This window comes from Magnolia sinica, chromosome 11 (assembly GCF_029962835.1).
Source record: "Magnolia sinica isolate HGM2019 chromosome 11, MsV1, whole genome shotgun sequence".
NCBI classification, from domain to species: domain Eukaryota; kingdom Viridiplantae; phylum Streptophyta; class Magnoliopsida; order Magnoliales; family Magnoliaceae; genus Magnolia; species Magnolia sinica.
The window spans coordinates 67,622,952-67,639,938 of NC_080583.1; the positions used below are offsets into that span (position 1 = coordinate 67,622,952).

The 16,987-nt window shown below is 39.0% G+C and overlaps 2 protein-coding genes across 4 annotated transcripts in view; one reads left to right on the forward strand and one right to left on the reverse strand.

The window, feature by feature from the left end:
• The window catches only part of LOC131219276 (pre-mRNA-splicing factor ATP-dependent RNA helicase DEAH1-like), a 95,767-nt gene extending 91,764 nt beyond the window's left edge, over nt 1-4,003 (forward strand). For all 3 annotated transcript variants that reach the window (XM_058214337.1, XM_058214338.1, XM_058214339.1), the window contains 4 exons: nt 135-235; nt 864-926; nt 3,563-3,635; nt 3,713-4,003. In XM_058214337.1, coding sequence (XP_058070320.1) covers nt 135-235; nt 864-926; nt 3,563-3,635; nt 3,713-3,765 — 290 coding nt within the window. In that variant the 3' untranslated portion in view covers nt 3,766-4,003. The remainder of the gene's footprint in view (nt 1-134; nt 236-863; nt 927-3,562; nt 3,636-3,712) is intronic.
• Nucleotides 4,004-9,296: 5,293 nt separating this feature from the next.
• On the reverse strand, nt 9,297-15,729 carry LOC131219277 (UDP-glucose 6-dehydrogenase 3). Its single transcript, XM_058214340.1, has 2 exons — nt 15,544-15,729; nt 9,297-11,093 (listed from the first exon to the last, which is right to left on the reverse strand). The coding sequence occupies exon 2, from the start codon at nt 11,076-11,078 to the stop codon at nt 9,636-9,638; it is 1,443 nt and encodes a 480-aa protein (XP_058070323.1). The 5' UTR covers nt 11,079-11,093; nt 15,544-15,729; the 3' UTR covers nt 9,297-9,635.
• Between the last annotated feature and the right edge of the window lie 1,258 nt (nt 15,730-16,987).

A 16,987-nucleotide genomic window follows, 5' to 3' on the forward strand; every position in this document is an offset into this window, starting at 1 on the left:
ATTGAAAATTCAAATAAGCCCTTAAGAGTGTCAATCGAGTACTTTTCTTAATTTTTAGAATGTTAAATTTGAGGGTCTGCTCTTAATGTTCATTTCTTGTTTCTTTTCTTTCCCCCCCTTTGTTTCCCTTTCAGGCTTCTTCCCCCATTCAGCCAGATTGCAAAAGAGTGGAGCATACCGAACTGTTAAAAACCCGCAAACCGTGCATATACATCCTAGTTCTGGTCTGGCACAGGTAAGTGATCTGCAAATCACCAGGGAAACCCTTTCATATGTCCAACCATCGATAATGAAGTTAGAGAATTACCTGATATATTTGTTTGGTGAGTCATATAGACGATTCAGTCAACATCATCACACTTTTAGGTGTTAAACATGAAATTTCCATCCTTTTCTGGTGTTGGCAATATTGAATTTTATGAAAACAGAAGGGAGCATAGATTCCAGAAGCCATAAAAACTATAGAAATATGGCAGCCCAAAAAATGGAATATCAGTAACATATGAATGACTTTGGAGCAGCTTTCAAAAACTGCAAAACTCACTCGAATCGAAAGTCTTTTGAGTTGAGTTACTCGATTGTGGTCTGACTGAGTTGATAATATTCGATACTTAGAAATGTAAAAATTATTGAGTCTTTGTTCCTTTCTTTCAAAGGTTTTGTCTGAGTTCAAGTGCTCAAGTTGATGAAGTCTTTAACCAAATCAAGTTTCCATTGATACTTGTGAAATCTGGTCGAATTGAATAAAGTTGGCTGAGTTGTATATGTTTTAATTAATTTTTTTTTTCTTTTTTAATGTTTATTTGTGTTTATAAGTTTTTGAACAATCTTTTTGATTGTTGATTAATTTTTCTGTTTTTTAGGTACTCCCTAGATGGGTTGTTTACCATGAGCTAGTGCTTACAACGAAAGAATACATGCGCCAGGTATGTCATGCTTTTGAAGGAAAAATGTTTCTCAGGCATGTAATGGACTCTTTGGTTAGATATTGCATGGGATGCCTTTGATTATATTCAAAGGGTAAACATTTGGTGCATCACAACTCAACTTCCATACCCACTGTGGATGGGCATGCACTCTGTGGGCAGTCATAGTTGGTACCACCAAGGATGGGCTATGATGAAATCACATGGATTGGATGATCCATTAGGTCCATATAGTTTGCATGCGGGCTGTTACAACTGGATTGTCCATACCATGTGGTTTTCGCAACTTGACTCACACAGGTTGCCTGATCTATGCAGTTTTTTCAATGTGGTTCACCAGTGGTGGGTCCTGCCAAATATATAATTCTGATCACTGAAGATGTGGTGGAGATTGGGGTTTAACACATTGGCAGAGTAGCAAAATACATAATTGGTGCTTGTATATGGGTCATGTTGAGAATTAGGGCTGTCAATGGGTCGAACTGGCCCATTGATGTTTCAGGCCAGGCCCCACTTTGGGCCGTGCTTGGGTTGATGTATCAGGCATGAGAGCTGAGCATGCACCTAAAATTCAAGCATGTGTATTAATCAGGCTGGGTTGAGGGTTCAGGCTGTGTCTAGAAGCCTGTTGGCTCAGTCTGAGCTCGGCTCGACCCAACTTTTTTAGGGTTTTCAATGGTCATTTCTGGATGTCCCATTTATCTATAATATGGTTCTGTTTCATTGCTTTGGTGGATCGGACTGTCTCTGTCTGTTTCAAGTTGAGTCTGGTCTTGCCTGAGTCGGGGTTGAACTGGCCCTTCTTGTCTGTGTTGGGGTGATTTGTCTAGGTGAATCAAGTGTTAAACGAGATTGGGTCTGAAGTCCGAATCAACTCAGACGAGTTGCATGGGACTTACCTAAGTCTTAAAACCGTGCCCAAATCTTGCAAAAAATGGGCGAGTGGGCTGGGCTCAGGTCGGTCTCAGGCCTGAGCTGGGAATAAATCATCTTGGGTTGTATTCTTTTTTTTTTCTTTTTTTCTTTTTTTAATAACGGGTTTGAGAGTACAATCACAATGTAAGTGTTCATAACCCCAAGTATAGGGTCGTGATGTAGTAATAATCTCGGTAAGACCGAGGTCAAATCCACAGGGACTAATCTTGTGTGTACTCTAAAAGTAACTAGAGCTAGAAGTAGAAGAAGATGTAAACCTAAATCTGAAATATTTGAGAAAGTGTTGTTGAATAAGGTAATTAAAACTTATAAATTTAAAGGTGGTAACTAGGGTACTAAGGATCCACTTGTAGGTTCTCAGGATGCTACCTTGCTTGATTCAAGGACACAACTGGAATTAGAGTCCTATCTTATCCAATTGGTAAGAAGAGAATTGTCATATCTCTGAACTTCTCATGGATTTAATCATTAATGGATGAGATTTGTGAGGATTTGGAAGTGATTCCATCACCTAACCATGCCCAGGAGACAAGGCAAACAACAGGATTTACCAATCTCACAACTAATCATAAGAGAATTGTGAAAGTTAGGAAGGATTCCATCATCCTACTATGCCCAAGGGATGATGGTGAACAACAGGACTTACTAATTTCACAATCTCAAATCAGAAAAAGAAGATATTCAAAGCTATCGCAAATCTATTGTAATTTGTCACAACAAACTATTAAAAATTAAAAATATTCCTTATAATCAAACTAGAATCCAAGAGAGTTCAACAAAACATGAATCAAAACAACGCAAACATCCCAATCACTCTACAAGCTTCACCTCTTAGCCCTAGCTAAGAGGTCTAGCCAACCATAAACATGATTGAACTAAAGACTCTTAAACAAAACATTAATTAAGGAAGAAGAAGAAAAACTCCCGGACGGCGGCTCCACCCTTTTGCTCCACTCCTTAAACCCTATAAGATGCCTAGGAACATCATAGAGACTCCTATTTATAGTTGTGCAACTCCAACTTTCTCACTGAGTTGGAAAAATCCAGAAACCGCCTCAAATTTACGCAGTTCGCGCAAAATCTACGTAACCCTCGACTAGTCGAGGACAGCCTTCAACTAGTCGAGGGTCACCTTCGACTGGTCGAGGATAACGGGAATTTAGAAGTTCATGTTGCGGGAGTTCGAGTCGAGGATTCTTCGACTAGTCGAGCAGAAGCCTCGACTAGTTGAAGCGAAGACAGGACTAGTCGAGCAGGCATCAGGACTGGTCGAAACTTAAGACGAGTCGAAGCTTAGACTAGTCGAGGATCACAGAAATTCACTTCAAAATTTCGATTCTCTTCATTCTTGACTTGGTTTTCTTGAATCTTTGGCACGTGAATTCTTCATTCTTGGTCTCATAAGATCCATCCTTGGCTATGGTAATTCTTGATCGTTAAATCTATACATTTAGCATCCTTTTCAATTCAAGTTCTTAAATTCACCCTGCAACACAAACATGATTAAAATAGAATATTAAGCATTATCGTGTTCATAAAACCAAGTAATAAATGAGGGATAATATGCAATATTTGACCCTCAACAGTAGGCGTATCCTTCTGCTTTCTTCAAGTTTGTGAATATTTTTTAAAATTTTGTTTTCGTTCCTAAAGGTAACTTGTTGAACAAAGGCAAAGTTAAATTGTCTTCTGTAATGCAGGTTACAGAATTGAAACCTGAGTGGTTGGTGGAAATTGCCCCTCACTATTACCAGTTGAAAGATGTAGAAGACAGTATGCACCCTCTTCCTGTCTGTCCTCCCCCCCCTCCCTTAAGCTTTTAAATTGCTGAAATATGTTTTCTTTGGCAGCTGGATCAAAGAAAATGCCTCGTGGGCAAGGACGAGCAATTATGGACCAGTAATCGTTTTAGAAGGGAAACCATTTTGGGTTTTGAAGGAGAGGTGGAGATGGTGTTGCTGATAGGATGAAGAAACTGTAATTGTATGTTGTATATTACTTGAGTAGAAAAGGCTCCTTTCCTCTTATTGTCCTTTTCTTCTTCTTTTCTTAAAATTAATATTCACCTTGTATATATCATGGATAGTTGCAATTTTCATCGCAGCAATAAGGTAGATGATTTTTTAGTGTGACCCACCAAAGCACTAGCGTAGATATGGTCTTACAATCATGCTACCAAGAGGCATTGAGATTTTTCTTTTTCCATTTGAAGTTCATGGAATTTGTAAAGGCTAAGTTTGAATTGGATAAAAATCTTTCACAAGCTTTTGCGGTGCCCATGGCGCCACTTCAGTTGGTGACATTCACTTCATGAGATGCTCACTGTAAAACAAATGACAGAATGTCTTCAAAACTTCCCACCAAACAAGGATAATTGGAGTCAGTTGCTTAGAAGATGTTGTTCATTTGTTTTCTTTTGTGGGATAATCTTTTGAGATACATGGCCTGGTTGAGCTGGAACTAATGACGGAACGTCTTCAAAACTTTCCACAAAACAACAGTAATTGGAATCATTGCTTAGAAGATATTGCATGATTTGTATTCTTTCATGAGAAAATCCTTTGAAATTGCATTGCCCGGTTTGAACTGGAACTGCATGACTTATCATCTCTGTCCGAAGCTTCTCCCTACATACCGTTGAAACTTTGGCCAAATGTATTGGATTTGCATCGAAGAACAATTTAAGAAGCTTGTGGAGTGAAATGAACTTGCCCCGTCCATGGAATTGGATTGGATTGGATTGGATTATACGTTAGCCAGCTAGAAATGCAGTGAATTGCACATTTTTGGAGAGACAACATGTAACAGAAGGATTTTTAAGAATTTATGTGAATATTCTATACAAATTTAAGGGCCTTTTGAAAGCAAATGACTCATAAAAGGGTGTTCATGTCAACTATTTCTTCTTCCTAATCGAGATGGCTTTGAATAAATCAAACAAGCCAAATCGCTTTGGTTAAAAAAGGATTTGGAGAAATTCAGATTCACCCCAAATCCAGAGAGTCTGAGTGGAAATTCAAACTATAATAAAATGCAAGTAATAACCCATGAACAATTTTTCAAGCTTCTTTGCCTCTTGCTCGGTATATCTGCTTGATTTTAAGGATGGTATTAATGTGGTGGGACCCACTTGATGGAAGGCTTGGATCTCAAACGTGTGCCATGTTGGCAGGTGTGGGACATTTAAATGAGTTGCCTTCAGATGTCTGTGTAAAAAAAAGAAAATGGACACACACACACACACACACACACACCATATAAGCATATTAAAATCCCAAATTAAGATCTTAAGAAGCCAGCGTTTCCAAGATCTAGCTGTTACACTGGTATTCATCTCTCTTGGGTTGGTATACCATGTCATGCAACAATGTATTGGGATGAGGGTGCGTTTGGCATGCAATAGTTCTTAATTACAGTTTTTATGATTGGAAATTACGGTTTCAATTTAATTATTATGGGCAACCAATGTTGGGAAGCACATTCAAAATGTGATTTGACAATCCTAGCCATCTGATTTTGAGATGTACATTCCAACTTTTGAAGGAATATGGATAGCTAATGATTATTATGCTTGAATTTTGGGTCAGTAATTTGGATTTTGGACTGTCCATCATGTGGGGTCCACCTTTGATCTTCCAATCCTATTTAGTCACCTTGATTCGATGATCGACCAATCATGTCTATGAAAATGGATGATCCATATGTATAATGCTATAAAAGCTCCAATCATTGATATGGACCATCCATCATGTGGCTGCCCACCTTTGAACATTCACCCCTGAGAAAACTTAATTTTATGACGATCCTAACCATCTAACTATCGAACAGCAACTTAGGAAGTGCATGGTCTGATCCGCACCATCTGAGCAATGTACCAGGTTTGGACCGTCCATATTTATTACACTAGCAAAGGTCTAATAAGTGATTTAGTCTATCTATCATGTCGGGCCCACCTCTGGTTTCATGTCCATTATAAAAATCTCTTTGATTGGGTGATCCTGACCATAAGATCAATCACTAGGAAAATAGACAGTTGGTATCGATTATAACAGAGAAGCTCCAGTCATTGACCTGAGCTGTGGACCACTTGGGCCCCACCTTCGATTGCATGTCCCTCTTAAAAGTCACTTTGATGGGATGATAATATGCATCCAATAAATGGCCAGGAAAATGCATGGTTTCCTATTGACTAAAGTAGAGAAAGCCCGAATCATATATGTGATTTGGACTGTCTATCCTGTGGGGCCCACCTTTGGTTGCCTATTCTCCACAAAAAAAAAAAAAAAAAAAAAAAAACACAATTTGATTGGATGATCCTGGCCATTCCATCAATGAATACGGAAATAGATGGTCTGTATTGATTACAATAGAGATCTAGTCATTAATATGGATCAGCCATCATGTGGGGCCCCATCTTTGATTGGTTGTCCCTCTAAGAGGTCACTTTGAAAAGATAATCTTAGCCATCCCATTAATGGTTAGGAAAATGTATGGTTCATGTTGATTATAACAGATGTCCAATCATTCATCTAGACCATCCATCATGTAGGCCCACCTTTGTTGTCCACCCCTCTAAACGTCACTTTCCTCTGATGATACTGTCCATCCGATGAAAAATGGATGCTTCATATTGATTATAATAGGAAGGTTTGATTATTGATCTAGACCGTCCATCATTTGGTCCCACCTTTGATTGCCCTTTCTACCCAAAAATCACTTTGACTGGATGATCCTAACTATCTAATCAATAGCTAGGGAAAGTGGCCCGTCCACATCTATAAAAGAGAAGGTCCAATCATTAATATGGACTGTCTATCATGTGGGGGCCATCTTTGATGCCTTTCCCCCCCTTAAAAATCACTTTGATGGCATGATCCTAACCATGAAATCATTTGCTACAAAAAATGGATAGTCCCACATTGATTATGATAAGAAGATACAATCAATAATCAAGACTATACATCACCGAGGCCCACTGTTTATTGCCTATCCATCACTTTGATTGAATGATTCTAACCATCCGATTAATTGCTAAAAAATGGATGTTCACTACTGATTATTTAGAGGTCCAATCATTGATTTGGACCGTCCATCACTAGGGGCCCACCTTTGATTGCTTATCCCCCTTAGATGTCGCTTCATCTGATGATCCCAGTGTCCTGATTTAGGGCTAATAATATCGTACAACCCATATAAATTATAATAGAGAAATTTTGACCATTGATTAGTTGGGCCCAGCATTAGTTGCTTATCACTCTAAGAAAATTACTTTGAACCGATGATTCTAACTATCCATCAAATGGCGAGGAAAATGGACAGTCCATATTAATTATAATAAGATCTAGCCATCAATTGGATTGTCCATCATGTGTGGCTTACCTTTGTTGCCTGTCTCTATTAAAAGTTGCTTTAAAATAGGATGATCCTAGCCATATGATCAATGATTAGGAAAATGGATTGTTCATATTGATTATAATAGAGAAGCTCTAATCATTGATTTGGACCATCCATCATGTGAGGCCCACTTTTGATTTTCTTTCCTTCCTAAATGGTCATTTTAACTGCTTGTGAGAGTGTGTAATTCATGGTGAAGATTATGTAAATCATAGTTAAAGATAACTATGCTTCTTTTTCTTTTTTCTTTCTTTTTTTTTTTTTTTTTTCTAATGTTTTAGGGTGCATTTGGTTGCATTGGTATCATGAAATTTCATGATATTTTGCTCCAAATTAGATTGATTGGTAATGAAATATCGAGATATTTGGTGCAACCAAACGCAACCTTACTATAAGTTAAATGTGAAAAATCAACCTAAAGTTAGGCATGTAACCAATCCAAGAAAAGGAAAACAAAGAAGCAAAAGAGAGAGTAAAAAGTCTCTTCTTGTTTGTGCGTCTTGGCCTAATAATTGAAACCTTGCCTTAAAAAAAAAGTTGGTGGATTCCACCTCTTTGAGGCTCCTGGTTTACATGGGCATGTACCTAAACAACCCACCAAAAAGTGGGGACCACTGTAAATGGTTCATCATGGTCCTCATTGTCTTAGCCAGAAACTGGACCACGGCACCACTTACATGCCCCTAGATTGCTGATTCGTCTGAGTTGATGCAACTTGACCGAGTCAACTCGGGGCTCAGTAGTGTCCAATCCCATTCAGCAATATAGTCAGCAATGATAATGTACCTGACTCAGTTTGACTTGAACAAGTCACCCTCGACTCAGCCGCATCCTGACTTGACTCAGTGACGAAGGGGTTGATCTGAGTGGTAAGTCTTCAATTCATGATTGTATGCACGCTTAAAAGGTTGAGAAAGAGGCAATTGCTAAGAAAACCATTAGCATCATTGTTTATGGAGTCCATAGCAATGACGGTGTGACATCCACTCCGTCCATCACTTTCTCTGGCTTGTGTTAGGAGAAGAGTTAAAAAACGAGGCAGATCTAAAACTCAAGTGGGGCACACCACAGGAAACAATGACGATGAATACACCCACAGTTGAAATCTTCTCAAGGTCCATGGTGATGTTTTACATGTCACTCGAAATGTTGGAAAGGCTCATCCAAAGCTTTTGTAGCCCCATGAAGGTTTCAACCGTGGGTGTTCAATCCTCACTCTTTTCTGTGCTGAGTTTTAGATTTGCCTCATTTTTTGACTCGTGCCCTAACATTAGCTGGAGAAATTGATGGCCCCAATCCTCACTATTTTCTGTGCTGAGTTTTAGATCTGCCTCATTTTTAGACTCGTGCCATAACATTAGCTAGAGAAATTGATGGCCCCAGAGAAAGGACATGCTCGTGTGGTTGCATATTATCTAAAAAGTGAAATATGCAAAACAGTTACTATAATTAGCATGTAACGCGACACAAGCTTTACAAACAAATATCAATTAATCAAAGGTGGGGATTAACTCAATATGATGTTGCATACATGAACAATCCACAAGGGGCCCACTACTTGGATGGTTCAGATTTGTGATACATGACCAATCCACAAGGTATCTATGGTGATTTGGATGAATGAGGCGGGACAAGTACAAAGCTTTGCAGGAAAAGTAGGATTCTACCCAAAAAATCAATTTCCTTTGCAAGATTTTGGCATCCTAGATAAACAGAACACGTGAACTTAAAAAAAAAAAAAAACATTTTCCCTTAATTTGAAGTTTTCTGCCATTAGTTGCCAAAGAAACTGTGAATTCTACAAAAATAATTACTAGCCTTATACATGGTGACAGTTTTTCGGTCCAAGATGCAAGGAAACCATTTTATCTGGATTATGGAATTTCTGCTTGCAAAACAAACATGAACCATTAAAATGGAATCTGTTTTAAGCAGTGCCAATGGAAATAATTATAAAATAATTTGTTTTTCCATGTTGAGAGAGAGAGAGAGAGAGAGAGAGAGAGAGAGAGAGAGAGAGAGAGGCATGAACAAATCAAATTGACATACCCAAACCTCGTATGGGTGTGTGTATATAAAAACTTCCAATGAAGCAAAATAAACAAACACCGCAATTATTAATACAGTATGATTAACTACAAAGCAATAATAAAAAGCAAAAACAAGGTATCCCACAATCTTTTTATCAAAGACAAAATGCTGATCCTACCCTAAGACTATTAGCCAGAAAGAACAACACATGACAGAATAGAGCAATGTTTCAACAAAAGAAAGAAAGGAGAGGTTGAAAAAAATAATCAAATGCGTCTATCTTATGCTCTCAATCTAGTATGGGTACTGCTGAACCAATTACTGATTTCTTCTCCTCTCTTTTACTGTCTATGCCACAGCAGGCAAGTCCTTGACCCATGGATCCAGTGGCTTCCCTATAGAGTACACGATAAATCCAATCTCCCTCAGCTTCTCCACGTTGACGATGTTCCGCCCGTCAAACACAAATGCAGGCTTCTGCATGTTTTCGTAGATTTTCTTATAGTCGAGGGCCTTGAACTCGTCCCACTCTGTCAAAATGCAGATCCCATGCGCACCCTTTGTTGCTTCATATGCATCCCACGCCACGCTCACTTGCTTCACTGCAGTGGGGCTCATTGGCTGCAGGTGGATTGGGTGGTCCCAGTCGAACTTGTTCATCGACAGGTCCCTCTGGATCTGATCCTCAGTTACTTGTGGATCATAGATACTAATCGAGGCCTTGTCACCCAACAGCCCCTTGCAAACATCGATCGCAGGCGTCTCCCTTGTGTCCCCAGTGTCCTTCTTGAACGCGAATCCCAGGACTGCAATCTTTTTGCCCGAGACAGTGTTGAACATGGACGACACCACCCGGTTCACGAATCGGTTCTTCTGGTAGTCATTGATCTTGATCACCTGCTTCCAGTAGTGTGCGACCTCTGGGAGACCATTGCACTCGCAGATGTATACCAGGTTGAGGATGTCCTTTTGGAAGCATGAACCCCCAAAGCCCACGCTGGCATTTAGGAACTTGGGCCCGATCCTTGAGTCCTTCCCGACGGCATAGGCCACCTCTGTAACGTCAGCCCCAGTCGCTTCGCAGAGGGCTGACATTGCATTGACGGATGAGATCCTCTGAGCTAAGATCGCATTGGCTGCAAGCTTCGAGAGTTCTGCGGACCAAAGGTTGGTGGATAGGATCCGATCCTCGGGCACCCAATGAGCATAGACATTTTTCAAGGCCTGGATGGCTTTCTGGCCTTCTGAGGTCTCCCTCCCTCCAATGAGCACCCGATCAGGGTGGAAAAGATCCTGGATTGCAGTTCCTTCTGCAAGGAATTCTGGGTTGGAGAGAATTTGGAAGTTGATGCCCTTGCTATTGTGTGTGAGTATCTTTTCAATCGCCTCGGCTGTTTTCACTGGAACAGTTGATTTCTCAACGACGATCTTATCGGATTTAGACACATCAGCGATCATCCGAGCAGCACTCTCCCAGTAAGTCAGATCAGCGGCCTTACCTGCACCCAGGCCACGGGTTTTGGTTGGGGTGTTGACAGAGACAAAGATTATGTCTGCTTCACTGACATGTTTTTCGACGTCAGTACTGAAGAAGAGATTCCTCCCTCTGCACTCCTTGACCACATCGTCAAGGCCCGGCTCATAGATTGGGAGCTGCTCACTGTTCCAGGCTGTGATCCGAGCGACTGATATGTCGACAACAACCACTTCAATTGATGGGCATTTGAGCGCAATCACAGCCATGGTTGGGCCTCCGACATATCCAGCTCCGATACAGCAGATCTTCACCATCTTTTCTTCTTTTACCTGTACCATTCAAGTGGAAAATAAAAACAATGGCACCTTATCATCTAATAATCCATATGCAATATATTCAAATTTGGAAACTTGGAAACACACCCACTGATATAGGACAGGTCATGGACAGTTCAATGGAGTGCCAAGATTGCATGAATTTGGGCTGGAACGCCTGAGTGGGAAAAAATGGCCTAAACATGCACTATGGCTTCCAATGGCTGTAACTTTCCGACTGCTTATCAGATTCATCCATATAATAAGCTGTTGGAAAGATATTGATGGGCCCCTGTGACATTGAAATAGATGGAGTTGGTCGACCCCGGAGGATTTCTTGAAGAACTGCATTTTCTGGGTCAAAATGCATTTTAGTTCAAAGCTTATTATTTTTAGTTAGTTCCACTTTTGCTATTTTTACGGTTTTAAGAGTTAAGTTGCTGTCCAAAGTCATTGTTTTGGTCATCAAAGAGTTGTTAATTAGTTTGTTTACAATTAGGCATCTTTTACTCTTTTCAGTAACTTACTAGTTTAGTAAATTTTACTATTTCAGGAAAGATGCCTAGCTTGAGTCAGATTAGGAGTCTAGAGCCTCTATGCTTATACAAGGCCATTAATTACATTGTAAACAATAGTTTTCATCAACATTATCAATTTTATTTCTTGTTTCTAGAGATTTTCTCTCCTTGAGGATTCAAAGGACTATTCTTGAGAAGAAGAGGGTGATCTCTTCCCTTTTCTCCAGCAACCGCGATGTCACCCACTAAGAAATTCCAGCGTGCAACCAAAACTCCAAAACTTTCAGGTCTGGCAGGGTTGATTTGCTGACTTCTTGTTTACAGAAATGCTGGTAAATGAATGCACTACATCCAAGGTTTAGAAACTCAAAGCTTGATTAGGGCCGCTGACTTCTTGTTTACAGAAATGCTGGTAAATGAATGCACTACATCCAAGGTTTAGAAACTCAAAGCTTGATTAGGGCCAGATTCACGGTTGAGGCAGGGAACTCAGTCGAGCACTCAATCTAGTTCTTCAACTTCAAAGGCTCATGTTATATTCCGATTTTCTAAGTTCCTAGTATTATTCAGAACGTTTTTCAACTTTCTAATTGAGTTGTTTTCAAATTTTTAATGCCAGTCAAGTTTTCCACATTTTACGAATACCAATTTTTATTTTTATTTTTGGGAGTTAGGGAAATGATATTACCTCACCTGACTCTTGACTGAGTTGTGTTGACTCACTGAGCTTTTTTGAGCATTGCCTCAAGTTTTTAAAGACTTAGGGTCCATTTGGATGCAATTAGGCAGAAGGGGTTTCCTCAAAAAGAGATTTCAAGCCGCTTTTTTAGTCCACTTGACGAAAACCAATCCTATTGGTTTTCGTCAAGTCTGCACTTTAGTGCCTATTCTGTCAGGTGACATGGGGAAATGGGGGTTTGTAAAGTGCATCCAAATGCAAATAAAAAAACCTTAGTTTGGCCCAAAAGGGTGTTTATTCCTCAAATGCCCCTTTGGAAGGTGCGTCCAAACAAGCCTTTATTATCATACAACAAAGTAATGTTACATAGCAGTTAGAATGAAGATAGAGGCACATTTCAGATCAATAACATGGGTCATAAAATCAAGGGTTGAAGAAAGAGGATGGGCTCTAGTGAATCGCGAACATGGATCATTGCAGAACGCTTCCCCAATAGCAGACAGAGGGAAAAAGAAGAGTTTTCAGAAAGAAGTCGGTAAAATAGTTTAAGCCTTGAGTTACTCATAATGCGACTCTGAACATCACTACCAAGCAAGCAAGAGACATGAATCTGCTGATATCCCAAACATTATGCCCACAATAAAAAAAAGGATCAACCAGGGAAGATGTTAGATTGGAATGCTGAATCAATCTTCATATCTAAGGAATTGTTTGCATTGAGATAATTCATCAATATTTCAACCACCAACAATTTCTGACAATGTGAGGCCATGGATCATCATCACCATGCTAGTTCTCATTTTCTGTGGAGGACCCACCTTTGCAATGGGTTATATTTCAACCCAGTTCAGATGATGTGGGCCGATGGTCCTCATCAGTCATCACCATATGGTGCTTTTCATTTTGCAGGGAGGAGTCTATCTTTGCCATTCATTTTATTTCAATGCAGCACTAAAACAAAACCATTGCAAATACAGGGCTTATCATGGCTACACGAATCCTTTTCCGCCATTCCACTCTATCAAGGGCTTTGAATGTCATATTGTTTGGACTCATGTTGGAAGTTTTGGCATAAGTTTGACACTGGCTGCCAATCTGACGCAACCCTCCTTTATCTGGGCTGGGGACCGGCAATGAGAGCATAAAACTCCCACAGGCAGAATCTAATAGACTATTTTTGTAATCAGTCAACCTATGTAAGTCTATCTAATAGACTATTGCAAAGACAGTGTTCCTTCCCACAAAACAAGTAGCAAGCCGTGGACACAGAACTGTTAGGCTCACATCATCACAAATTTACATGGTCAAAACCAAGATGGATTTTTTGCAATGCAAAACAGGTCATTTGGTTTCTGCAGAGATCCTACCAAAATAGGCCATACGGCATCCATAAAATTTCAACCATATTTCAAATAATTGATTTGAGACATCCAACGATCTAATGGTTTCTGCAGACTTGGACAGATCATTTGTGGATTATGTTCCATACACAACACAATATCCAATTTACTTCAGTGGCGGCATTTGGCTTGGGTCAGGAGAAAAATAATTCATGATTTTTTTTGGGTTTCCACTCTTATTAGAATTTGGAAAGAACAATAAATGATACCTGAATGGATATCAAAGAGCTATTTCTTTCCGATAGCACATAAAAGAGACTCATTTTTGTGATTTTGGAAATTCTAATATGAGCAAAAATTCCAAATTTGCAACTTATTTTTCTCTACTGCTGAAATGGAGATGACCCATGAACCAAACACAGCCATAGAAAAAGAGAAGTAAACCATATTAAGTCATGTAAAAGGGAAACAACAAGACCCAGATCTGAACAAATACAAGTGCACAAATCGTTTTCACTGAGGGGAAGAAGGATATCTCGATCTGGGCAAATTGCCTACACAATGTGATTCAGCAATACATTCTTAAATAGAAAGTAAGGATAGAATTAGAACAATTGCGATAAAAATGACAGAATTAGAACAATTGCAATAAAAATGAACGAATGCTTTATAAATAAATCCGGAACTGAAGAACTCAGTATAATCCAAAAATGAAAATAAAATTAGAAGATCACTACAGATCTGATATCAATGTAGAGAATCTAACAAAAAGGCCTTCATTGGTGTCTGATTATTATTATTGTTTATTTATTTGGCCAAATCCGATCCTACATTCAGTCAATCCATTGAATTCTCAAATGGGCTGAAGGTTCTACAGAGAGAGACAGGAAAAAAAAAAAAAAAACAAGAAAAAAGCAATGGTCACAGGCATTGGATCCAGACCATGAAATGCAAGAACCACAACAGATCTAAGCGTTTACAAAAAGCTCCTTCAATATAGTCATATTCAAAATCATAACAAGATAAAAGAAACAATGCCTAAATTGAACTAAGAAAAAGACAACCCATTTCAGATCCAAAGGAAACGAATGCATCTGAACCGTGGATCGGCAAAAAAGAAAAAGATAAAAAGAAGAAGAAACAACCCAATTGAATTACCAGACCAACAAATGCAAACAAATCATAAACCAAGTACTAGATTCAATTCAGAGAGAGAATTTTGAACAGGAGATCTACCAACATTAGCTTTTATATAACTTTGCTCTCCTCCCTCAATCCTCTCTAGTAACAACAGATTGAGAAGTCAAAGAAAAAAAAAAAAAAAAAACCGAAACAGAAGTAAAAGTAGATCCAATAGTCACATTTTAAATAATATAAAGACCAAAACAAACACCACCGAGTTGAATTTGTAAAATTGGAAAATAAAAAAATCAATTCAGTTCAGAAAGAAATCGATGCAACCAAACTGTGGATCAGCGAGAAATTGATAAACATGAAGCAACCCTACTGAATTACCAGACCAACAAATGCAAACAAATCATGAACCAAGTACTAGATTTAGATCAGGAAGAGAAATTTGAACTTGAGATCTACCAACATCACCATATACATAGATTTGCTCCCTCCCTCAATTCTTTCTAGTAACAACGAAATGTGAAGTGAAAGAAAAAAGTAGAAGTAGATCTAAGAGTAACATTTCAATTCATCCAAAGATCAAACAAATAAAACCCAATTGAACTTCAAAAAAAAAAAAAACCCAATTCGGATCAGAAAGAAACAGATGCACCCAAATCATAGATTGGTGAGAAAACGATAAATATGAAGAAACCCAATTGAATAACCAAACCAACAAATGCTAAAAAACCATGAACCAAGTACTAGATTCAGCTCAAGGAGAGAAATTTGAATTTAAAATCTAACACCATTACCTTATATGAATTTTCTCCCTCCCTCTAACAAGTGAATGAGATGTGGAAGGAAAAAGTAGCAGTAGATCTCACAATCTCTCTTTCTTGTGCAAGGAAATGAAGAGGACCTGACTCTCTTTAAATACCCACAAAAGCAAAGAGAAGAAGGTCCATTTGAGATCTAAGCCTTCTTCAGTTTTAACAAAACTAACTGAGAAAAGTCAGATTTTAACAGCTGAGCTGTTTTGTTCTGTTCAGTTCAACACGTTTTCAAGCACTGCCTTCCACTAACTTACAAAAAATACGGAGGTTTTTGCAAATACGGCCCTCCCATTTTCATATACTTAAAAAACAACCTGTAGTCCAGCCTTATAGGATTTTCAGAGTTTATTAAAAAATATTTTTATCATTTTTGAAAATATACTCAACGACATCGGTTGCATTGCATATACACAGGAAAAGGTATGAATAGTGAGGGACTTTTTTACAATATACTGAAGATTGAGGGCGTATGTGAAAAATCGCATATATTGAAGACTTGCATAAAAGTATCTGCTGCACTTGCTTGGCGATGGTAGACCAACATTTTCAAACTACCAGTGACTTGTCGTCCATGTAGCACTTTTGTAATTACGCTGGTCAGGTGATCATCCTAACCAATCAAGTTGATGGTTATCGGATGAATGGTTAAAAGTAAATTTGATTGCTCCAAATTCCAAGTAAGAAAGCTATTGGACGGTCTAGATTGTATTAGAAGTAAGCCATCTGCACCATGGTTGAGTCACCACTATTTTTAAAATGGTGGTGAACAAGCAGGGGAGTAGTGTGAAATATACAGATGTGAGAAAAGGAAATAAGAAAGAGAAATGAAAAGGCTCGAGGTTTGCTGATTCCATGGGCGTTGAGCCTAGTCAAAACGAACGCGGGAGCACGTGCCGACATGGCACACGTATGTGAAATATGAGCTTTCCACCTAGTTCGAAATAATGTTAGGTTGTAGAAAGTTTCTACACCGATGGCTGAAAACTTCTCCTAGCCGTCAATGTACTTTTGTATGCTAGGGTCCACCTAATGTGTGGAATTGCCTTATTTTGAGGCCAGAGAAGATCTGAACAGTGTATCTCACCCGGTGTAAGGTTCAGATCTTTTACACTTCTTCCAAGGAAACGGATTGGCTACTCCCCCTTCCACCAGCCAATGGCTGGTGGTCGGTGCTCTGTGGGCTCCACCATGATGTATGTGTTTCATCCATGCCGTCCATCTATTTTTATAGATCATTTTAGGGTATGAGACCAAAAATTAGATGTATCACAATCTCAAGTGGACCACATTACAGGAAACAGTGTTGAATGAACTTCGACCATTACAAACTTTTTGGGGGCTATAAAAGTTTTGGATCAAGATGATCTTTGTTTTTTCTCCCTTCATCTAGGTCTGTATGACCTAATCAACAGATTGGATTTCA

Bases quoted from the DNA above. Each gene is read 5' to 3' on its own strand.
- LOC131219277 (XM_058214340.1), bottom strand. From the start codon at position 11,078: ATGGTGAAGATCTGCTGTATCGGAGCTGGATATGTCGGAGGCCCAACC.